The sequence below is a fragment of the Scedosporium apiospermum genome, assembly GCF_000732125.1.
Source record: "Scedosporium apiospermum strain IHEM 14462 chromosome Unknown SEQ_SAPIO_0165, whole genome shotgun sequence".
NCBI classification, from domain to species: Eukaryota; Fungi; Ascomycota; class Sordariomycetes; order Microascales; family Microascaceae; genus Scedosporium; species Scedosporium apiospermum.
In genome coordinates, this window is record NW_015971866.1 from 197,459 (window position 1) to 215,991 (window position 18,533).

The 18,533-nt window shown below is 52.7% G+C and overlaps 3 protein-coding genes and 2 pseudogenes across 3 annotated transcripts; 2 read left to right on the plus strand and 3 right to left on the minus strand.

Moving 5' to 3' along the window:
* Window positions 1-396: 396 nt before the first annotated feature.
* Window positions 397-6,311, plus strand: SAPIO_CDS10224 (Non-specific protein-tyrosine kinase; the record flags this gene model as incomplete). Its single annotated transcript, XM_016783855.1, has 8 exons — window positions 397-855; window positions 926-952; window positions 1,030-2,024; window positions 2,099-3,848; window positions 3,921-4,677; window positions 4,983-5,022; window positions 5,636-5,766; window positions 6,121-6,311. 8 exons carry the CDS (start codon window positions 397-399, stop codon window positions 6,309-6,311), a joined length of 4,350 nt encoding a protein of 1,449 aa, XP_016638704.1.
* Window positions 6,312-7,012: 701 nt separating this feature from the next.
* On the minus strand, window positions 7,013-9,044 carry SAPIO_CDS10225 (putative fad binding domain-containing protein; the record flags this gene model as incomplete). The annotated part of the gene is made up of 3 exons (XM_016783856.1): window positions 7,013-7,926; window positions 8,004-8,395; window positions 8,500-9,044. 3 exons carry the CDS (start codon window positions 9,042-9,044, stop codon window positions 7,013-7,015), a joined length of 1,851 nt encoding a protein of 616 aa, XP_016638705.1.
* Window positions 9,045-10,673: 1,629 nt separating this feature from the next.
* SAPIO_CDS10226 lies at window positions 10,674-11,186 on the minus strand (annotated as a pseudogene; the record flags this gene model as incomplete).
* Window positions 11,187-13,204: 2,018 nt separating this feature from the next.
* SAPIO_CDS10227 lies at window positions 13,205-14,653 on the minus strand (annotated as a pseudogene; the record flags this gene model as incomplete).
* Window positions 14,654-16,577: 1,924 nt separating this feature from the next.
* On the plus strand, window positions 16,578-18,359 carry SAPIO_CDS10228 (uncharacterized protein; the record flags this gene model as incomplete). The annotated part of the gene is made up of 3 exons (XM_016783857.1): window positions 16,578-16,848; window positions 16,939-17,179; window positions 18,236-18,359. 3 exons carry the CDS (start codon window positions 16,578-16,580, stop codon window positions 18,357-18,359), a joined length of 636 nt encoding a protein of 211 aa, XP_016638706.1.
* Between the last annotated feature and the right edge of the window lie 174 nt (window positions 18,360-18,533).

Below are 18,533 nucleotides of genomic sequence, written 5' to 3' on the forward strand. Positions count from 1 at the left end.
GCAGTTTATCTCAGAAAAGAAATATATTGGCGTCACGACCATAAGTGTGTCATTCTTGCTTTCCAATATTGAACATGCTTTAGGGTCAAATCCCGAATGCTTAATCGATCACGACTCACCGAGAGTATTTCTTCCTTACTTGCGATTGGCTGTCCACCGAAATCGTTGGGACCCAATGTCAGGAACCGAGCCAAGATGGGACAGGTCACATGTACATGTACCATGTACCTGCAGCTCTTCAAGACGACCAACCTGAGCTATCGTCACATCAGGCAGTTGTTTTGTTGAACTTCCCCAGCTCCCCACCATTGAACTAAGCTTGCGCCGACTCCTCCAGCGAGGTAACTCGACATCTCTTCCTTAGAGAATGCCATTCGAAGTTGCAGTTGTGCCACGATGACGGGCGATTCCGCCGACCAGAGCGACAGCTCCCTCACGCAGCTAGATCCCAAACCCGAACCTGAGCCCAACCCGACCACCAGCGAGAGCTATAGAGCTTCGAAAATTGAAGAGACGGCTGCTTCCGCAGGAAATAATGGAGAGGGAGAGAATCCAGATTCGAAGAACAAAGGTGTAGGCGAGGATACGAATGGAGAGTCGGGGGCCGAGCCGAGCGGACAACGACGCCCAGCCGAGACGAGCAAACGTGCGGAACGCAATGACTCGGCCGAGACGGAAGAGGATGAAGAAGAGGAGGATGAGGATGAGGGTGAAGATGAGGACGAGGACGAGGACGATGAAGATGAGGAGGATGACGAACCTACCCTCAAATACGCTCGATTAACACAGCACCTGCGCCAAGTCTACCGCAATGGCGATGCTACTAGCTCATTCTTAGTCGCAGGCGACAAGATGGTATGCCATGCTCTGTGTCGATATTTAGATGCCATGCCCCCGATATTCCCTCGCTAATATAATCATCTAGATTGTTGGAACACACAATGGAAATATTGTAAGCTTTTGTCATTTTGCCCTGGTGGGATGTGGTCAGGCCTGTATTCCAAGCTGCTAACCAACCATTACGCTCAGAATGTCATACAATTACCTCTCTTTCAATCTCTTCGAGTCTACCACGCCCATTCGGCTTCCGTTACGAGCATATCCATCTCCCCATATCCACCTCCACTTCCTTCCGCGACCCCGGAAGCTCCCTCTTTATTAAGAAGCCACACACTCTCAATCTCAAGGCCCGAGTCTCGGTCCACGGAGGCGACGGTTGGTGCTGGTTCGTCTAGGCGGCCTCGCGAGGTACCGGCCGTGCCAAACACGCCGTCAAACAATATATATATCGCGACGTCCTCGACAGACGGCAACGTCTGCATCCAATCTCTCATTGATATGAAGGATGTTCAGCTTAGGAGTTTCGCTCGCCCTGTCCAAACGGTGGCGCTCTCCCCCGAGTACAAAAGTGACAGGACGTACCTGTCAGGTGGTCTGGCTGGCAACCTTATCCTTACTGTCGGCGGTCAGCCTGGTAGGAGTGTCTCAACAACGATAGGAACCGCTGCGGCAACAGCGTCCGGGTGGCTGGGAAGCATGGGTATCGGTACCAACACTGGCAAGGATACTATCCTTCACTCTGGTGAAGGCACTATCAGCACAATCAAGTGGTCTTTATCTGGAAAATACGTCGTGTGGCTCAACGAGCATGGCATCAAGATCATGCGTACCAAGCTCAAGCTCGAGAGCAGCGACCAGGAGGATGCGTGGAAGCGCATTGGCCATATCGACCGGCCGCAGACAGATGAGTGGGAAACGATGGCCAGCGTGTGGAAAGGCCGTGCGGAGTGGATTGACGAGCAGGCCCTTGAGTCTGACGAGTCGGAAACGCGCCCTGAAGACGCTGCCACATCCCCTGCAGCCGATCTACTTCGTCGCCAGGCGAAGGCGAGCACGCGGTCTATCGAACGGTTACTCGTCGGCTGGGGTGGTACGATTTGGATTATCCATGTGCACCCAGGCGGGATCGGTGTTGGAACAGATGTCGGGGAGAGAAGTGTCGGGAGGGCCGAGATTGCGAAAGTGTTAGTATTACCCCCTCACGTTCTACTGATTGTGGCCTTGAAATGATTTTGACAGGCTTATGCTATCCCGACAGACTCCGCATGGACTGTATCATCTCCGGCATCTCTTTGTACACCGAAAACCTCTTGCTTGTACTGGCTTACTGCCAGCCTGATGACGAAGACGAAGAGGAGGAGAGTAATGACGGATTGTCGCCCCAAAAGTCTCAGAAAGGTCATCGATCACAATCCTCTACGTCTACCGTCAGTAGTGAGCCTCGGGGCGGTATCCGCCGCCGACAGAACAACCTTCAACCCGAACTACGCTTGATCGACCTCACTTCCCAAGCCGAGGTAGACAAAGACGGCCTCAGTGTCAGCCGCTACGAGCGGTTGTCGTCCGCCGATTATCACCTAGGCATTCTTCCAGCACGTAATGCTGCATCGGCAGTAGTCTCCCAGCGGGGAGCTCTTGGCGCCATTGCAGGAATAGGCACGGAGATGTGGAACGCCGCCATTAACCCAAGGTCACTTTTTAGCTCTGGGGCAAGCATCATGAGTAGAGGCAGTGCTGAAGATACAGCGTCTAGTCTTAGGAGCAGTGGCGGCATGGGAGTGATCGGGCTGCCATCAGCTACAGTTCATCCCAACCTCGTCAAACCAGGCGCCAAGATCTTCATCCACAGCCCTTACGATTGCATTTTGGCAACAAAGCGAGATCTAGGCGACCACCTCAATTGGCTCGTTGAGCACAAACAGTACAAGCAAGGGTGGGAGCTACTCGATGAACACCCAGAGATCCTTACGGGGCCGACTGAGAGGGCACCTGAAGCATTGCCATCCACGCCTAGCAAGGCCGAACCTGAAGAGATCCACGACGACCGCTCTTCCATCACGGAGCTGCCGGGACACGCCTTGTTTTCATCAGCAGCGAAGGAGAAGAGGAGGATTGGAGAGCTCTGGATTCAAGAGCTTGTCGAAGCTGGCGACTGGGTAACAGCAGGACAGGTTTGCGGCAAGGTCCTCAACACACCTGACCGATGGGAGAAATGGGTTTGGACATTTGCCGGCGCGAAGAAGTTTGACGAGATCGTCAACTACATTCCAACCGCACCCATGACGCCGCCGGCGCCCAAGACCATCTATGAAGTTGTCCTTGGTCATTACATTCAGACGGATAAGCTCCGATTCCGGGATCTTCTCGAAAGATGGCCGACGGAACTCTTCGACGTTAACGCCATCACGACGACGCTGGAGAACCAGCTCACCTACCGAGACGTGAGGGAAGACAGCGTCGAGGGCGGAGAAAAGGGACGCGACTGGCGGATCGTTATAGAAAGCCTAGCAAAGCTCCACGAGGCGAGCGGGCGATACCGAGAAGCTCTCAAATGTTACATCCGGCTCCAGGACGCGGACTCTGCCTTTAGGTTAATAAGAGACTTCCACTTGGCAGATGCCGTGGCCGATGACATTCCCAAATTCATCGGGCTGCGTGTACCGGCGAACAAGATGGACGATATGGGCGCTGGTGATTTCGAGGCTGCGACGTCCGAGGCTATCTCGTTACTGGTGGGCGAGGCTCAGCATGGGTTGGTGAAGCCGAAGGATGTGGTTTCGCAGCTGGAGAAGCAGAACTTGAATCTGTACCTGTTCTTCTACCTGCGAGGTCTTTGGAGAGGCGAGGGCTGTCAGGAGCATGGCATCGAGAGCCGCGATAGGCTTTTGGTAGAAACGAAATCGCTGGTTGATGACTTTGGAGATCTTGCTGTGCGGTTGTTCGCTATGTATGATCGCACACTCTTGATGGAGTTCCTTCGGACGTCGCAATCCTACGCCTTTGAAAAGGTGAGTTATTCTTGTTCCTCCCACCCAGTCACAGAAAGGTCTATGTTTTAGCTCACCACTGACCTTCACTAGGCCGTCCAAGAGTGCGAGCAGTACAATTACGACGACGAACTCGTCTATCTTTACTCAAAGACAGGCCAGATGAGGCGTGCCCTCTTCCTCATCATCGACCGACTGCACAACGTCAAGAAGGCCATCGATTTCGCCAAGGAGCAAGATGACCCCGACCTGTGGGAAGACCTGCTCACCTACAGTATGGACAAGCCAAGCTTCATCCGCGGTCTGCTCGAGCAAGTGGGGACAGCCATCAACCCCATCACATTGGTGCGGCGTATACCCGAGGGACTAGAGATCGAGGGCCTCCGAGAAGGCATCAGACACATCATGAAGGAACATGAGATCCAGTACTCGATAAGCGAGGGTGTCGCGAGGGTGCTTCGAAGCGAAGTCGCAGCTGCGCAGAGAGAATTGCGCAAAGGCCAGCAGAGGGGCATCAAGTTCGAATCGGTACCGAGCTCTGACGTCGTTTTGGAATCGGAAGCCAGCGACGACGACGACTCCGCCACGGTGAAGGAGATTGACATCTTCTCCGAGCCTGCTAAGCCGGGCCACTGCTCAAAGTGTCATAAGCCGTTCACGGACTTTGAGGTAGAGAGCCTCGTTGGCTTTGCCTGCGGGCATGTGTTTCATCTTTCACACCTGATGGAAATCATACGGCCCGGCGCCGCGTTGGAAGCGCCGTTTAGCGTCGACGAGGAGGATCGTGGGGGCAGGTATCTTGTGGGGATGAAGGTTACGCATGCGAGGTTGCTGAAGGATAGGCTGCGTGGTGGGTGCCCTATTTGTGCGAAGAAGGAGAATTAAGGGGCCTAGGGGAGCGGCATATACATCTGGATTGTACATATGGGACGTCATTGCCAAGGTTGTCGCTTGCTCATAGACGGTTTCATACCTCTTGAGCTTCTCTTTTGTTTTCTTGATGGCTATTTTTGGGAGATGTAGGAGTTCGTCTTTGAGGGATGTTATTCACTCGAGGGTAGATTTGAGGGAGAGGCGTTTCTGGCTCCAATAGATCGATTTCCATTTCAAAGATGTTTCGTTCGTATCTAGACTTCTCCTTGACGTCATGAACAGGGCTCCTCGTCAAGGCTCGAGTTGGCATCTCGAGAGTCAGGTCCGACTGTTCCCTTCCCCGGGCTAGAGATGCAACAAGGAGAGAAAAAGAACAAAGTAAAATGAAAAATTCTGCTGACGACTAAGCTTTAACTTGATACACAGATCAAAGAATCACAATCACTCTCTTCTTCTATTTAAAAAAGAAGCCTGTGAAAAATAAAAAGAAAAAATAATCAGTGAGGTACAGTGTCTATGTACATAAATCACACGTTGATCCTACACTTTAATTGGCTGTAAAATAACAGTACAAATATTCCGGTCACACAGTTCGGAGCTCACGCGGAGGTCACCTCCGTAAATCGCGGGATCTTGCGGATCTTGGACACAATCACTCCCGCCCCCAGAAAACCTATAAAGGGAGGGCTCCTTTCTGGGTTCTTCTGCTTTTCAAATTTTCTTCTCCTCCAAATAACCTTGGATTGGAATCCTCTGCATTGCAGTTTCATCAGGTTTTCATCAAAAATAACTGTTGTTTCATCATCAGCATACTTACCCTCGTCCTTTTTCATCTTGATATTCATCATTCGTCAAGTACGCCTTCGGTCCTCGGTTCCTCTGTCCTCAGTCATCAGTGCTCTTGTGTCTTTTGCTAACAATCCCTCTCTATCCAGAATGGTCGCCGTCTCACGTATCATTCCTGTTGTTCTCATCCTGGCGACTCTCGTCCGCCCTATTGTGAGCGAGAACGAGAACGGTAACCTCTACTTCTTCCTCCTCCCCACATCTATTGCGTCCATCGTAGGTAAAGGGAAGTGCTAACCCATTTTCAGACGATGCCCCGAAATGTCCCAAGGGTACGTTTGGCCCTTCGCTCTGTTTGTCCTATTCCCAGGAATATACTTCACGGCAAGGATACCTCTTCCTCATCCTCCTCATCCTCCTCCCCCTCCTCCTCCTGCCCCCTCTTGTTCCCAGCTATCATTCCCCTTCCTCGCAACCCTCTACTAACTCCTATCTTCTCTCTCTTTTAGACAACCATCCTCCCTTTTTTGGCCCCTCCTGTACATGTTGTTCCGGGGACGGTATGACCTTTGGTACGAGTCTCGTTTTTCTGCTTTTATCTTGCGCCAATATCTAACACTGATCATATTATCAGCCACAGCGAAGAATGCCGAGAGCGCCGCCGCCCCCAACAACCCGTCCAACTCCCCGTCTAAGCGAACCACCCTCAACGACACCGCTGCCTTCGAGCAGAACCTGGCCAACGAAGCCAAATACGTCCACGAAGTGATTTACGATCTCGCCGTCGTCATGATTCTCCTCTTTACTATCGTTCATTTTTTGTAGTCGGGCTCCTCATCCTTTTCGCCCTGCGGATTTGCGTCTTTTTTGATGTTCTGGTCTGTTGGTTGGATAGGGGGAGGAAGCCGGATGATTTTCTTTCTTTTCTGTTTGACGACTGAGCGATGGCGTTTATGAGGTTATGGTCATAGAAATGCGTTTAGAGGTTATGACATGGTTTAAAAAAGGTGGAAATGGGTTTGTGGTAGACTTTTTGGCGCTTGAGCTAGGGTATACGAAATCGAAAATCATTTCCCCAATCTTTTTTTGCTCTTCGGGAAGAGTCTCCTGTAAAAGTCTATTTTCGCAATTCGTACAGCCTCTGACGCTGGTATTGCTGTGCCGGAGAAAGTAAACGTAGGCGTGGCCGAAGAGTTGAACGAACAGTCGGATATAACTGAGCTGGCCATCCAGAGCCTCGTCACCTCAGCGGTCGAGCGTCTTCGTTTCAGCCCAGGAAATGCTGCGTAGTTTACAACGGTTGGGAACGATTCCCACTTCCGTCAATGAAGGCACTCTAGATACGGTTACCTCCTCCTCTTGCAACGACTCCCCCTTCTCTCCTCCCCAAAACCAGACTTACGACATCAATCACAACGAGCCTAGCAAAAGTCTGACAGAAATTACTTCATATTAACAATCTCACATCCTCGCCATCGCTATCAAGACATGCATCCGCTACCACTACCTTTCTCCTCTGCTCTCCCTTACGCCGCAGCCGCAGCCGCAGCCGCACTCACCTTGCAGAGCGGCCCATTCTGTGAAGGAAACACATCCCCCTCCGCCTTCCTCACAGCCCATCCCTCGCTCCCCACCGTACTCGGCGCCCAAAACACATTCCATGGATCCCTCCTCTTCTTAATCTGCAGAAGCCTGTCGTACTTATTCCCAAAGTAGCTCTGCTGCCAATTGGGCTCCTCGACGTCCGACTCGTTGATGTACGCGCCACCATCGGCCGTCACGTTCCGCAACTTGTCCATGACGGCGTTGAAGGGCTCCGTCTTGGAGATGTCGCCCGTGTAAAAGATGTCGGCGTGCATGTACGTTTCACGGAACGCTGGGTTCAAACCGCTGTCTGCGCCTGGCCAGCCCGCGATGGTGGACGTGGGGCTCATGAAGATGCCGTGGAAGGTGTATGTCGCCTCGACGATCTCACGCACGGCGGCCATGGTCTTAACGAAGAGGTCTTCGTCCTTCCAGTTCTTGCGCGGGAAGAGCCTGCTGGCGAAGCGCTGGCTTCCTGGGGCGTCGCCCGTACCGCCGTTAGAAGAAGGCGCCCAGTTGGACGTCGGCGCGACGGTGATGTTCTTGACGGGGATGCCAGCCTCGCGGAGGGAGTCCCAGAGCGGCGTGAGGAAGTAGATGATTTCCTCGTCGCTGAGGTCGGGGAACTCGTTGTCGGCGGTGAAGGTGTACGAGTTTTTGCCGGTGTAGGTGACGTAGTTGTAGGACGTGCCGCCGACCTCGGTGATGTATTGGCCGTACCAGTGGTAGAGGTTGACGGCGGTCCAGAAAGCCTCGACGTCGACGTCCTTGCTGGTTTGGAAGGAGAGAGCGGCGTTTCGGACTACGACGCGGGGGTGGGCTTTGACGATGGCAGAGGTTACGATACCATAAGTGCCTGGAGGGGGAAAAATGTAAGTTAGCTGTTTGAATTCTCAATGCGAGACAACTAGTTTAGGAGAAAAGGGAACTAACTTGGACCGCCTCCACGGAGAGCGTAGAACAAATCAGTATTCTCTTCAGTATCAGCAGTAACGAATCGCCCGTCAGCCGTAACGACCTGAAGCGACAGAATCTGATCCGCGCCCATGCCGTACCACGACGAGAGAGCGTTGTGGCCGCCGCCCTGGAACCACCCGCCGTAAACACCGACGGTGTATCGACCGGGAGTAACAAAAGTGACGTTGTGCTCGTCCATGAAGTTGTACATCTCCCACGACTCAAGGCCGGCGCCGACGCGGGCGGCGGGGCCCTTGTATCGGCCCTGAGTGTACTCGGGGAGGAACTCGAACTGCTTGAGGAAGTGAGTCCAGACGCTGATGGATCCTGCGCCGACACTGCGGCCGAGGAAGTCGTGGCCGGTGTTCCTTTGAACGGGATCCGGTTAGTTTTATTTTATTCTACCTACTATTTCTTTTCCCTCCTGAAAACCAAACCACAGGGGGAAAAAGCGTAGATAGCTTGTACTTACTTGATAACGAGACGGATGTTCTTGTTCCGAGCAAAGTTGACAGCCGTCTGAATCTGCCAAACCTCCGTCACATTGACCACATACTCGGGAAATCCTCCATGAGTACAAGTAGTATTCGGCTTCACCTCCAAAGGACACGTATTCCCCTGCGGCCACGCAGTCAACACGCTCAGCGGATCATCGATAAAGAACCGATTCGAGCCGGAATTGGTCCTGATATCCCGACACTTGGCCTCGTCGTACAGAGGATGATCCTTGTAGCACACGGCGGTAGGCGGTTCGGGCTTGAGCAGGGCGCCCTCGAGGAATTCGCCGAGACGCTCCCACTCGCGGTCGCTAGGCCAATCGGCGGTGCCAGGGGTGGCCTTGCACTCGGCTCGAGAGAGCCTGGGACGGGAGGCGTCGCCGAAGTAGATGTCGGAGTAGCCTCCTTGGCCTCGTTGGAAGTTCTCTTCCGTGAGGTCGAGGTCCTCGAAGGGGAAATTGAAGCATTGAGCTCCTCCAAGGAGGCCCAGGAGGACGGTGGGGAGCAAGAGATCACGCATTCTGGTGCACGGGTGGGCGGGGAGATGTCAATGCAGGATCAGACCGGGAACAGCTGGGGAAGGTGGCCTCGTGTGTGAGCACACTGATGAGGATCCTCTTTTTTTCTCGAACGAACGGGAGAGCTTTTCGCTGGTTCTCAACAGCGAAATCCAGGGTACATGCAGCGGCAGCCCTTTGCTTTATACATAAACGGATTCAACGTCATGGTCAGCAGGCAAACCCATTACTATTCGGCACGTATGGATCCCTCTTCCGCTCTCCCGCTCGATCCTAGCATGCCGACGCGCCTGGTTATGCTCGGCTCTATCCCGGCTCGTGCGGGGAACACGATCCAAGGCAGGGAGGCCATGGTGCAGCTGTTGGTCATTTAGTTCTGTCGGATGGGATGGCTTCGTTCCGTCTGGGGTGTCTGCCTACATGCAGGGTGTGTGCATCGTGGGAGTCCCGTTTGGTTGGGATCAAGCCAGAACGGGGTACACACAATATGTTGATGATGGCCGCTCACTTGTATGACGAGAGCTTGCCGAGCATGCGTTCCTGCGTTCGGATAAAGCCACGGCCAGGAACGGTGGAAGGCGTTCCATTGGGAAAGCCTGCTGCCCACATTAGCTGCCGAGATGCACTAGTCTGCTGGTGTGGGGGAGATCGACCCGCGGCAGAGCATTTCACTTTATCAGCAGTCACGCCGGCCAGGCCATCGTGAGCCGGATGAAGTGGACTGACAAAGTTGGTCCACGATCACCCGCGATCGATATAGCAAAACGAAAATAGCACCCCACAAAGTGCCAAGGAAAGCTTCGCGCTACGTCAAAGTACGAGAGCAATACACTATAGCAGCCCTGGACACGGGACGGACGGTGGGGCGAGATCAATAACGGCGGGATTTAATGGATATTGGAGCACATTACACTGGTGTAAGAAGGGTTCGGGAGCTTGGGCGTGGAGGAGGCGAGGCACCTCTCTGCTTCGGTTTAGCCGCGTCGGGTTCGGTGGAATGTATCGGAGGCTCGAGGAGGCTCAATAGATGACCAAATTGTTCCCTCGCTCTCTCGCTCTATTTACCCAGCCATTCCGCCCCTAGATCTTGTTGGGGAGGGGGGGGAAGATCAGGGCCAACACCGGGTACACCGGGTATAGGGCAGTATGGGGTAGCACACGAGAGCGGCTGGAAATGCGGGCTTAATCTGCGCTTTGCTCGGCTGGATGTGTTTGGATTGCAATATAAGTGGTTGCGGCTTGGGATCTCCCCAACCCGATGCTGGCATTGATCGACTTTGCTGCTGTTGGTTCTTCGAATCCAGGTATCCAATTCCCGTTAGATTCTGAAGCGGGGTACAGCTGAGACTTGAATCGGGAGATGCCCTCTTCTCTCTCATGTTCAAGCCCAGTCGAAGTGAGGAGCACAAGATTGTTTTGCTTCTTCCGAGGTGCAACGGATGACTCGACATTGCAATTGGCGAAAGAAAAAAAAAAAAAAAAAAGAAAATTCTCAATTACGCTCCAGTAGATCTAAACTCTGGTTCCAACCCAGTGACTGAGGATGTTTGCTTCCGCCTACTGGGGTGTCGAGGCTTACGGGTAGATTTCGCTTTGTGAACGCCTCCGGGAGGTCCATTCTTCCGTGAACCCTAGAGTGTAGTCGGAGGTGCCGACTTTAGTTTAGCTTCACCACCCCCAAGGCTCTCCTCAAGAGTGGCAGAGGGGACGGAGTCAAAGACTAGTCGTAGCGATGTAGTGTTCAGAGCCGTGGCCATCGCCGGCTTGACAAAACAGTATTTCTGGGGTGCTCCGCCCAACCAACCGTTGGACTTCAGGGTGGTGAGGGAGTAGGGCTCAGGCAGTTCCTCCAGTTTGAGAATTTCGTAGGCATACTTGACGCGACCTTCTAGGTCTCCGCGGTCAAACTCGTCGTTTCTTAAGCCTTTAGGGTCGCGAATCTCTCCCGGTCGCTTCCCGTGGCTTATAGTTGCAACGTACCGTATCGACGAGGCAGGGCTCGTCTCGTAGATCCAGAGTCTCTTCACGGACACTGGCAGGAGGTAATTGCGGAACTCGTGATTCTTGACGCGATTGACAATATTGGCAACGTGCTGCGGGTGAATAGAAAGGATCAAGTCACGCTCCGGTGTGGTTTCGGCCATGGCTAATTAGAAGTGATTGATGGAGTACGGAGTAGACGATAATCTGTCCACACGCCACGCCTCCACGCGTCTAGACAGGCACAGTTGCGGCGGCTGCACACGTAGGGAGGGAGCCAGAAGCTTGACGTCAAGAGCCAGGAGCAGAATGAGAGAAGAAACGGGCCAGTTATGTGGCTAAACCTGTCGCTTCGACAGGCGTATCTACCAAGATTAACTTTCGGACTTGGCCGTTGTTCGATACGTGCGTTGAGCGAGACAGAAAGTGCCATTGCGCTGGCTGTGCCGCTCTGTTTGGGCTCTGTTCAAGCTCTGTTCAGTGTCAACTTCCTCGTCATTTGGGGGGTTTTGCCATGCGCCACCACCTTCACGATTGGGTGGGAGTGTTTTCAGTTCTTTAGGCTGTGTGGGCGCTCCCCCAAAACTGGCTGTACCCTGGACCTTGGGGCTCCCATGTTGCGTTGCTCCAATCCAAAGACTCGTAGATTGATGATATTGGAAGTCTATACAGGGCTCAGGGAAAGACGAATGATTGGCAATGACCTGGCCCAAATACCAGGCAGTGAGCCCAGCCACTCTCTCACCATGTTGTAAACCAGTAAATACAATGGTCTTTCTATTCGTCCTAGACTATTAGAAGTGAGGGTCCCATGAGGGCATCCTTACAGAGTGATGTGAATTACTCAGGACTACGGGCGGTCGATATTGAGAGAAGATCCCCCGGAACATAGCTACAGAACGAACGACAAGTGAGATTACCTCGGCAGTTCGTTTTCGTTCCCTTTTAATCCGGTCCCTAACGAAACTGTCTATGGCCAGGGTCGTAGGCTACTGTCACATTGGTGATCATATTTCTGGCGTGGGCAGCGGTATCACTTTGTAGAGTGAGGGAAGGCCGGAGTGTTGGGGAATATGGTTTCGCCGTCCCAGTTGGTAGAGAGACAGATGAGCAACGCAGTCTCGGAGATATGGAGAAATAGAGAAATGGATCAACTTTGGCATCGTCCGCAATATGCCCCCCATATTTCCTGGTCCTTCCGCCATGATCTACCCGCTAAGCCATCAGTTCAATATCCAACGACCCGCCCCGAGTGGTATTCCGTTGATGTCGTGTCGGTAAATCTGCAGGCAGCAGAAGAGGCGAGCGAGGTGAGATCTCTTCTTAATGACATCGTAAATGGGAAGCCGGTGGAAAGATGATGGAACGGGGCAAAGAATAAGGAGTTGGACTCAAGAGAGCCTGGAACCTGACGAGGTCGGATTTCGATGCCGAAGCTACTCTTTTCCCTCTCGTGCCACGAGATGTCGAGAAATCGTAACCTGTTCAATTAGTTTACGAGATTCGCTCGCGTGAATCCAATTTAAGATGGAAAATAAGCCCCCTCGAGTGCTTGAATTTTAATTTCGCGAACCCACTCAATGGGGACATCTTTCACAATATCGATCAATATCACAGCCGGCGGGATCATCGTAGAAGGCCGATTAATGCTCTAAGCTGACAACCTTACGGGTAGTAATTGCTTTCAATCAGGATTAATCGAGCCCCATTGAAGTCAAGGAGGTCTTCGGTTCTTTCGAGCTTGTTACTCGTTTCAGCCATAGAATAATATCATAAGACTCCATGAGAGACGCCTCATATCGCCCAAGTCCATCACTTACCCCGTAACTTAAGCACAATCATCCAGTCATCAGTTAAACGCAGCTCATACAGCATCATCTCCGTCGCAAACTGGATGTGGATGTGGGCATGGGCGTGGCGGTGGATGTGGGTGTGGTGATCAATGAGGGCATGGGTGATGGGGATCGTGGTGAGGCTGGATAGTGTCGAGGTTGGAAGCAAAGGGCAAGGGCCGACTCTCCATATTGTATCAAATCCCATCGCAGAGTATATTCAATCTCGCCTCAAAATCCAAGAAAATGACAATACGAACCTCCATCTCATAAAGTCATATCATGCAAGCCATATCCTGCCATGCTCGTTCATCTTCATGACACCCTCACTCATCCAAAAAGCACAACTTCTACGCCAACCTCTTCCTGCTCAACTCCACCGCAACATCCGTATCTGCCCCATCAATAAAATCATCCATAATCACCAGCAACTGGTCCCTCTTACACCTCTCCACCACATTCTGCCTCAACCACGGCAGCAAAAGATGCCCGCACAGCGCCTTGGTCGCCATCAGCGCCATCGTGCTCACGCTCGCCGACACCACGCTATAGTAGATAACATCCTTAATGTTCGTCGGCGTGGCCTGGCACTGCGCCACCGTCATGTTCTGTCCCTCCTGCTTCTCCGCCGTCAACGTCCTCTCAAATGCGGCGAGCATGCTGCGTCCGTCCACAGTGGCGTTGGCAGTGTCGTCGTACGTGCTCAGCACCGACTCGTTGACGATGTAGAGCAACCGCTTCTTCTGCGCGCGGAGGTCCGCGATCGTCGCGTTGCGGAGGTCGTTTAAGTTGCCCGTCTGCACGGCGCCGTTGGAGAACGCCAAAGCCGCGTCGAGGTAGCTCTTCAGTTCCGAGTCTGTGGGGCGTGCGCATTCGGCGGGGACGCCATCCCAGCGGACGTGCACGACAGCGATCTCCGTCGGGTTCTTGACGAGGAAGAGGACGAGGTCCATGAGGAATTGATCGTACGCCATGCCCGGGATGGGTCCGTGCTGGAAGTAGAGCTTGTCCGGGAGCGGAGAGTGCGGCAGGATGGCCTTGTGGCAGTGAGCGGGGCGGAACTCGAAGTAGCGCGCACCGAGCTGGAGCATGGTCGCGACCGTATCCTTTTGCGTGACGGACAGGCTGGCAATGATGTCCGGCGCGATCTTGCTGACCGTCACGTCGGCGAGGCCGCCGATGACCTTGGCGACGCTGTCTTTCGCGCTGTTTAGGTAGGGCATCAAGGTGGCGAGAATGTTGGCGCTCGCCACGCCCGCGTGCTTGAGGATGGCGTTCATCGTATCCAGGCTATTCATGCCGACGTCGTGCGGGCTCGGCAGGACGAAATAAGCGAACTTCTTCTTCTCCGCCTCGGACCCGGGAGGCGCCACCGAGCCTTGCCAACCGCTCCATTCCGGGGTGACGATGGCGTAGGCCTGGTGTCTATTCGGCAGACCCGCCTGGCCCGGCCCGGCCTCGTACACGCCGTAGCTAATGGCGAGGCCATTTCCGACGATAGACCTCGTCTCCAACAGCGTGTTATCCATGGTTGAGTCGGAGGAAATATCGCCCGACACGGGATCGACGTCCATCCACTGCTCCGTCAACGTCTCGCCCGGATTCGACTTCCGCACCTTGAACGTGAATCGTCCATGGCGCTTCAGCGGCCATCGGATCTTGACGGCGTCGACCTCGAAATTCTCCGTCTCGAACACCCTTTGCGCCGTGCGCGTCGCCGACTGCTTGGGGACAGAGATGTCAATCTCCACCCCGGCAGCCGCGATGTATGTGTAAGCTTGTACGCCCTTGCTCGGCATCTTGCAGGCGCAGGCGCTAGAAGGCATAAAAATGAACGGAAGCAAAGCACTTGAGAGGCCCTTGAAAGACGAGATGAATTCGCAATTATCACTTGGAATTCGGGATAAATTATTCTATAAAATATTGGCGACGCGCGGTGTAGGCGATGACATCTTACCCCCCTTTAAGAAGACTGACTTCTTCAGCCCCAGTCCTGGTGAGAAATATTGGAAACGCGTCCAAGTCCAGAATAGGAAACAGGAAAAGGGATCCTGGCTGTAATCAAGATCCCTGCACGCCGACCAAACCAAACCCGCAATTGGCCATTTCTTCCGCTGTGCAATCTTATTTCGGTATACCATACAATTAGTGCAGAATTCAATACCCTTAAAAGCAGCGTGGCTGGCCTTGGCTGGCTGGCCGTGGGGCTGGTCGATTTGCAAAACGTCTCGACTTACTACAGCAGTTGCGATGCCGATATCCCAATCGTTTTACAGTGGTGATTAGAGAGAGGGACCGCTGAAACGGCCAAAGGCCTTCGCATTCCGAATGATCCAATCTCATAGAAAGACTTTGGGAAAGAAGGCAGTCTCTCGTTCCTCTTGAACTCGAGGGCGGCATCCGTGACCTTGTGGTAAGGGGAAGCCAGCTTGCTAAGCGCGTCGCGATGGTCGTGATACATCCTGGAGGCTTCGCCAAGTGCATACCGAGGCCGATTATTCGCATCGATATTGCATCGCGTGGGACTGCCCTCGTTCCTCAAGTCTCTTTTGGACGTATGACAAAGGTTGCGGTCTTGGGAGAGGCTGTCATCGAGCGAACCGAGATCGTAGATGTTGATAATGATCAAACAGGTCGTCCATGTCGCTTGCCCAAGATCATTGCGCGACGAGGGTCACATTCCTATGGGAGCGGACAAACCTGTTCCCACGACTCATGTGTTGTGTTAGCAAAAAGTAGCTTGGGCCAATTGATATCAATCGTCGCTCGATCACAGAGTGCACAGCAGCCAAGGCAGATCTTGTGAGGCTTGCGAGACCTGCTTGCGTCGTGCAACAGAAATACGATTTGAGGGGACGCTTTGATGGCCCTCAAGCCCGAGGAGGGGTCAGTTGCCAGCTGGGCAGTCATCGCTGCTTAGAGCGAACCCACTGCTTGGGTTGGCTGACACTTCCAGCGACGTCATGATCCCATGGCCGTCTTCCCCAGTAAACACAAGAGAGCTCTGGTCGATCAAGTCAGGACCACGGCAGTTTGTCGCTTGAGATCAGCTTCGTCATCCAGGTCAACAGTTTCCATCTCGAGTGAATGAAGTCCGCAGTGAGAATGATCCCACATATGCCTCCTCTGCGCCTTTGTGCATCTCACTCGGGATGCCCCCAACACATGTTCGTCCGACTTTCCCTTTGCCCTGCTCGGGATTAGACTCGAGTCCAGTCCAACAATTTGTCCAACAATTTGTCCAACAATTCGAAGTCTCACAGACACAGTTACGTAAGGAGGAAGTAAAGAAGCAGGAACGATGGAATGACAATGACCTCAACTTCCGTTACAATATAAAGTTCATCGCCGACTGATGCAACTGTGATGTTAAATCGTCAACTCTGCGGGACGCGAAGGTGCTTCTGAGGAAGGGATTACGTGAAGTGCTCCTCAACTTCCTGTTCCCACATGAGAGGCAGAAACGATAAAACATCCTGGCATCTACGAAGTAGTTCTGCCCAATTCTTCCCAAACGACACAGAGATTTCTTTCCTCCTGGCATACTTCGAACATCCAATCCCTGCTTCGTTGCGCAGTAGAACTCGGCCCTTCCTGTTAGATATCGTTCTCCATTGATATTTGATGTAACGATACCAACAACGCCAACAGAAACAACAATTATATCCCGCTGTCACCGTTGTGGAGCGTACTCGGGCACTTCATATTACGCCCCATCCTGACATGGACGCCCTCAGCGACGATTTCTCTTCCACCGTCCCTGATATGGGCGCGTACGTGGACGCTCAAGCGGAGTCGAAGACAGTCCTAGACGCATACCGAGCAGCGAGCGACGAGGGAGAAGATGACACCCCAGCCTTCTTCAATACTGTCCTAGAGTCTCTTCCTAAGGAAGGCCAATTGACTATGATGAAGGAACTTGTGCTATTCAAGAAAAACTTCGAGTCAATCCGTCAACTCAGACACTTCTTCATGGATGCAGTTCTTAAGGCTAGTACGTTGCAGCTTACCTGACTGATATAGCCATCGAACATCGAACGGTTGTAATTCCATGCTAACATGCAGTCTTGCGTCCTACCAACAGTGAAGCACGGGTTTGTCCATTCAGAGATCTCGCCATCTCCACACCCAGAAGCGGAGCCCGGTATTGAAGAGTGGAAGCGGGTGCTGGCCGAAGAGCCGCCGGCGAGATGCTGCCGGGAAGCGCTGAAGGAGCAATGTCTTCGTCGAGATCGATTCCGGTGTGTCATCACTGGAGCCTTCGACCTCCCATCATTGGAGCGGGGACGCACAGCCGCAGATAACCATTTCATGACGGATACGGAGTGCGTACCCATAATCCCATTTGGACTTAGAGTGTTGGACAATGATGATGAAATTGAGGTACTCGGATGTGTCCCGACTCTTGGCTGCCGCGTCGACTGGATGGAGAAGATATTAACTTTCATCGTCGTCTTAGGTTGAACGGAAATCCACTGTCTGGTGGGCGCTTTACAGATACTTCCCCAGCCTGAGAGACGCCATAGGGCCAGACAGCTTGAATCAGCCCAAGAACGCGGTGACCCTGTCTCTTCAAGTAGATTATACCTTCAGAAAACACATCTACGCACTTCAGCCGTCCGTGAGTGTACCCTTGCATCAGCTTGTCTCCCGATCTCACGCCGATACAACCTCTCAACTTCGCTGAGTTTCTTTTTCAGTTTACTACTCCCAATCGATACGATATACACCAATTTATCAACTTTAACATTGGTATCCCCTCGTCAAATGTCACTTTTATATCCGGGGACGATGAAGTTGCGTTGCCTTCGGAAGATTTCCTACGAGTCCATCACTCGATCGCAAAGATGCTTCATGTAAGTGGATGTGGGGTTCGGATAGCAAACCGGCTTAGCTGACGTTTCAACGAATTTATCCGGGCGTATGAAGAAAGGCGGCTGATGAACATTTAGGACCTCGGCTTGTGAAAAACATCCCTGCGTCGAGCTTTGGGCCCAAGAGGGACCAGAACGCAGAGTGCTTCTTGAGGGAGAGAAAGATCCCATTTTGTTTCGTCATATTCCTCACCTTGCGGCTTATCAAACCGGGCAGAGGGAGGGCATCCTGTCAGGCACGCTGGAAGACCCGGAGTCGAAGCATGCGACTGCTAGAGACCATTGCCCAATCGTATGCAATCCTTTTATGATGTCTCCTCAGATTTGCGCCCCAACAGGGCCTAATCTCGCTCTATTCATGTAGACTGGGTCTGGAGCAAGGGCAATCCGAGCGACATTATCAAGAGGATCGAGAACATCGAATTCTTTCCGGTCGATCTGCCCCGAACTTGATGATATGATGAGGTCTGAGCTGGGCATGGGGCGCAGCGCGCAGATGGTTGACAGGTTCTACCGGCCGGGTGGCAAGCTGGCGAAGAATCTTGAGACCTACCAGGCGGCTATTAAGAAGGCAAAGGCGGCTGACATGACTGTTAAAGGATCTAATATCTTTATGATGGAAATACGTTAAGAATGAAAAATATTTATAGCGAAATCAAAAGTTTTGTTGCAAAACGGCGAAGTAGAAGAACGCACAGTTAAATAGTTTTATGAATTAAAATTAAATTTCCGGTTCTTGGTTCCTTGGAAATGGCGTCGATCAACCGAACGGCATCCAAAGCTTGAACTTTGGTATTGGTAAACT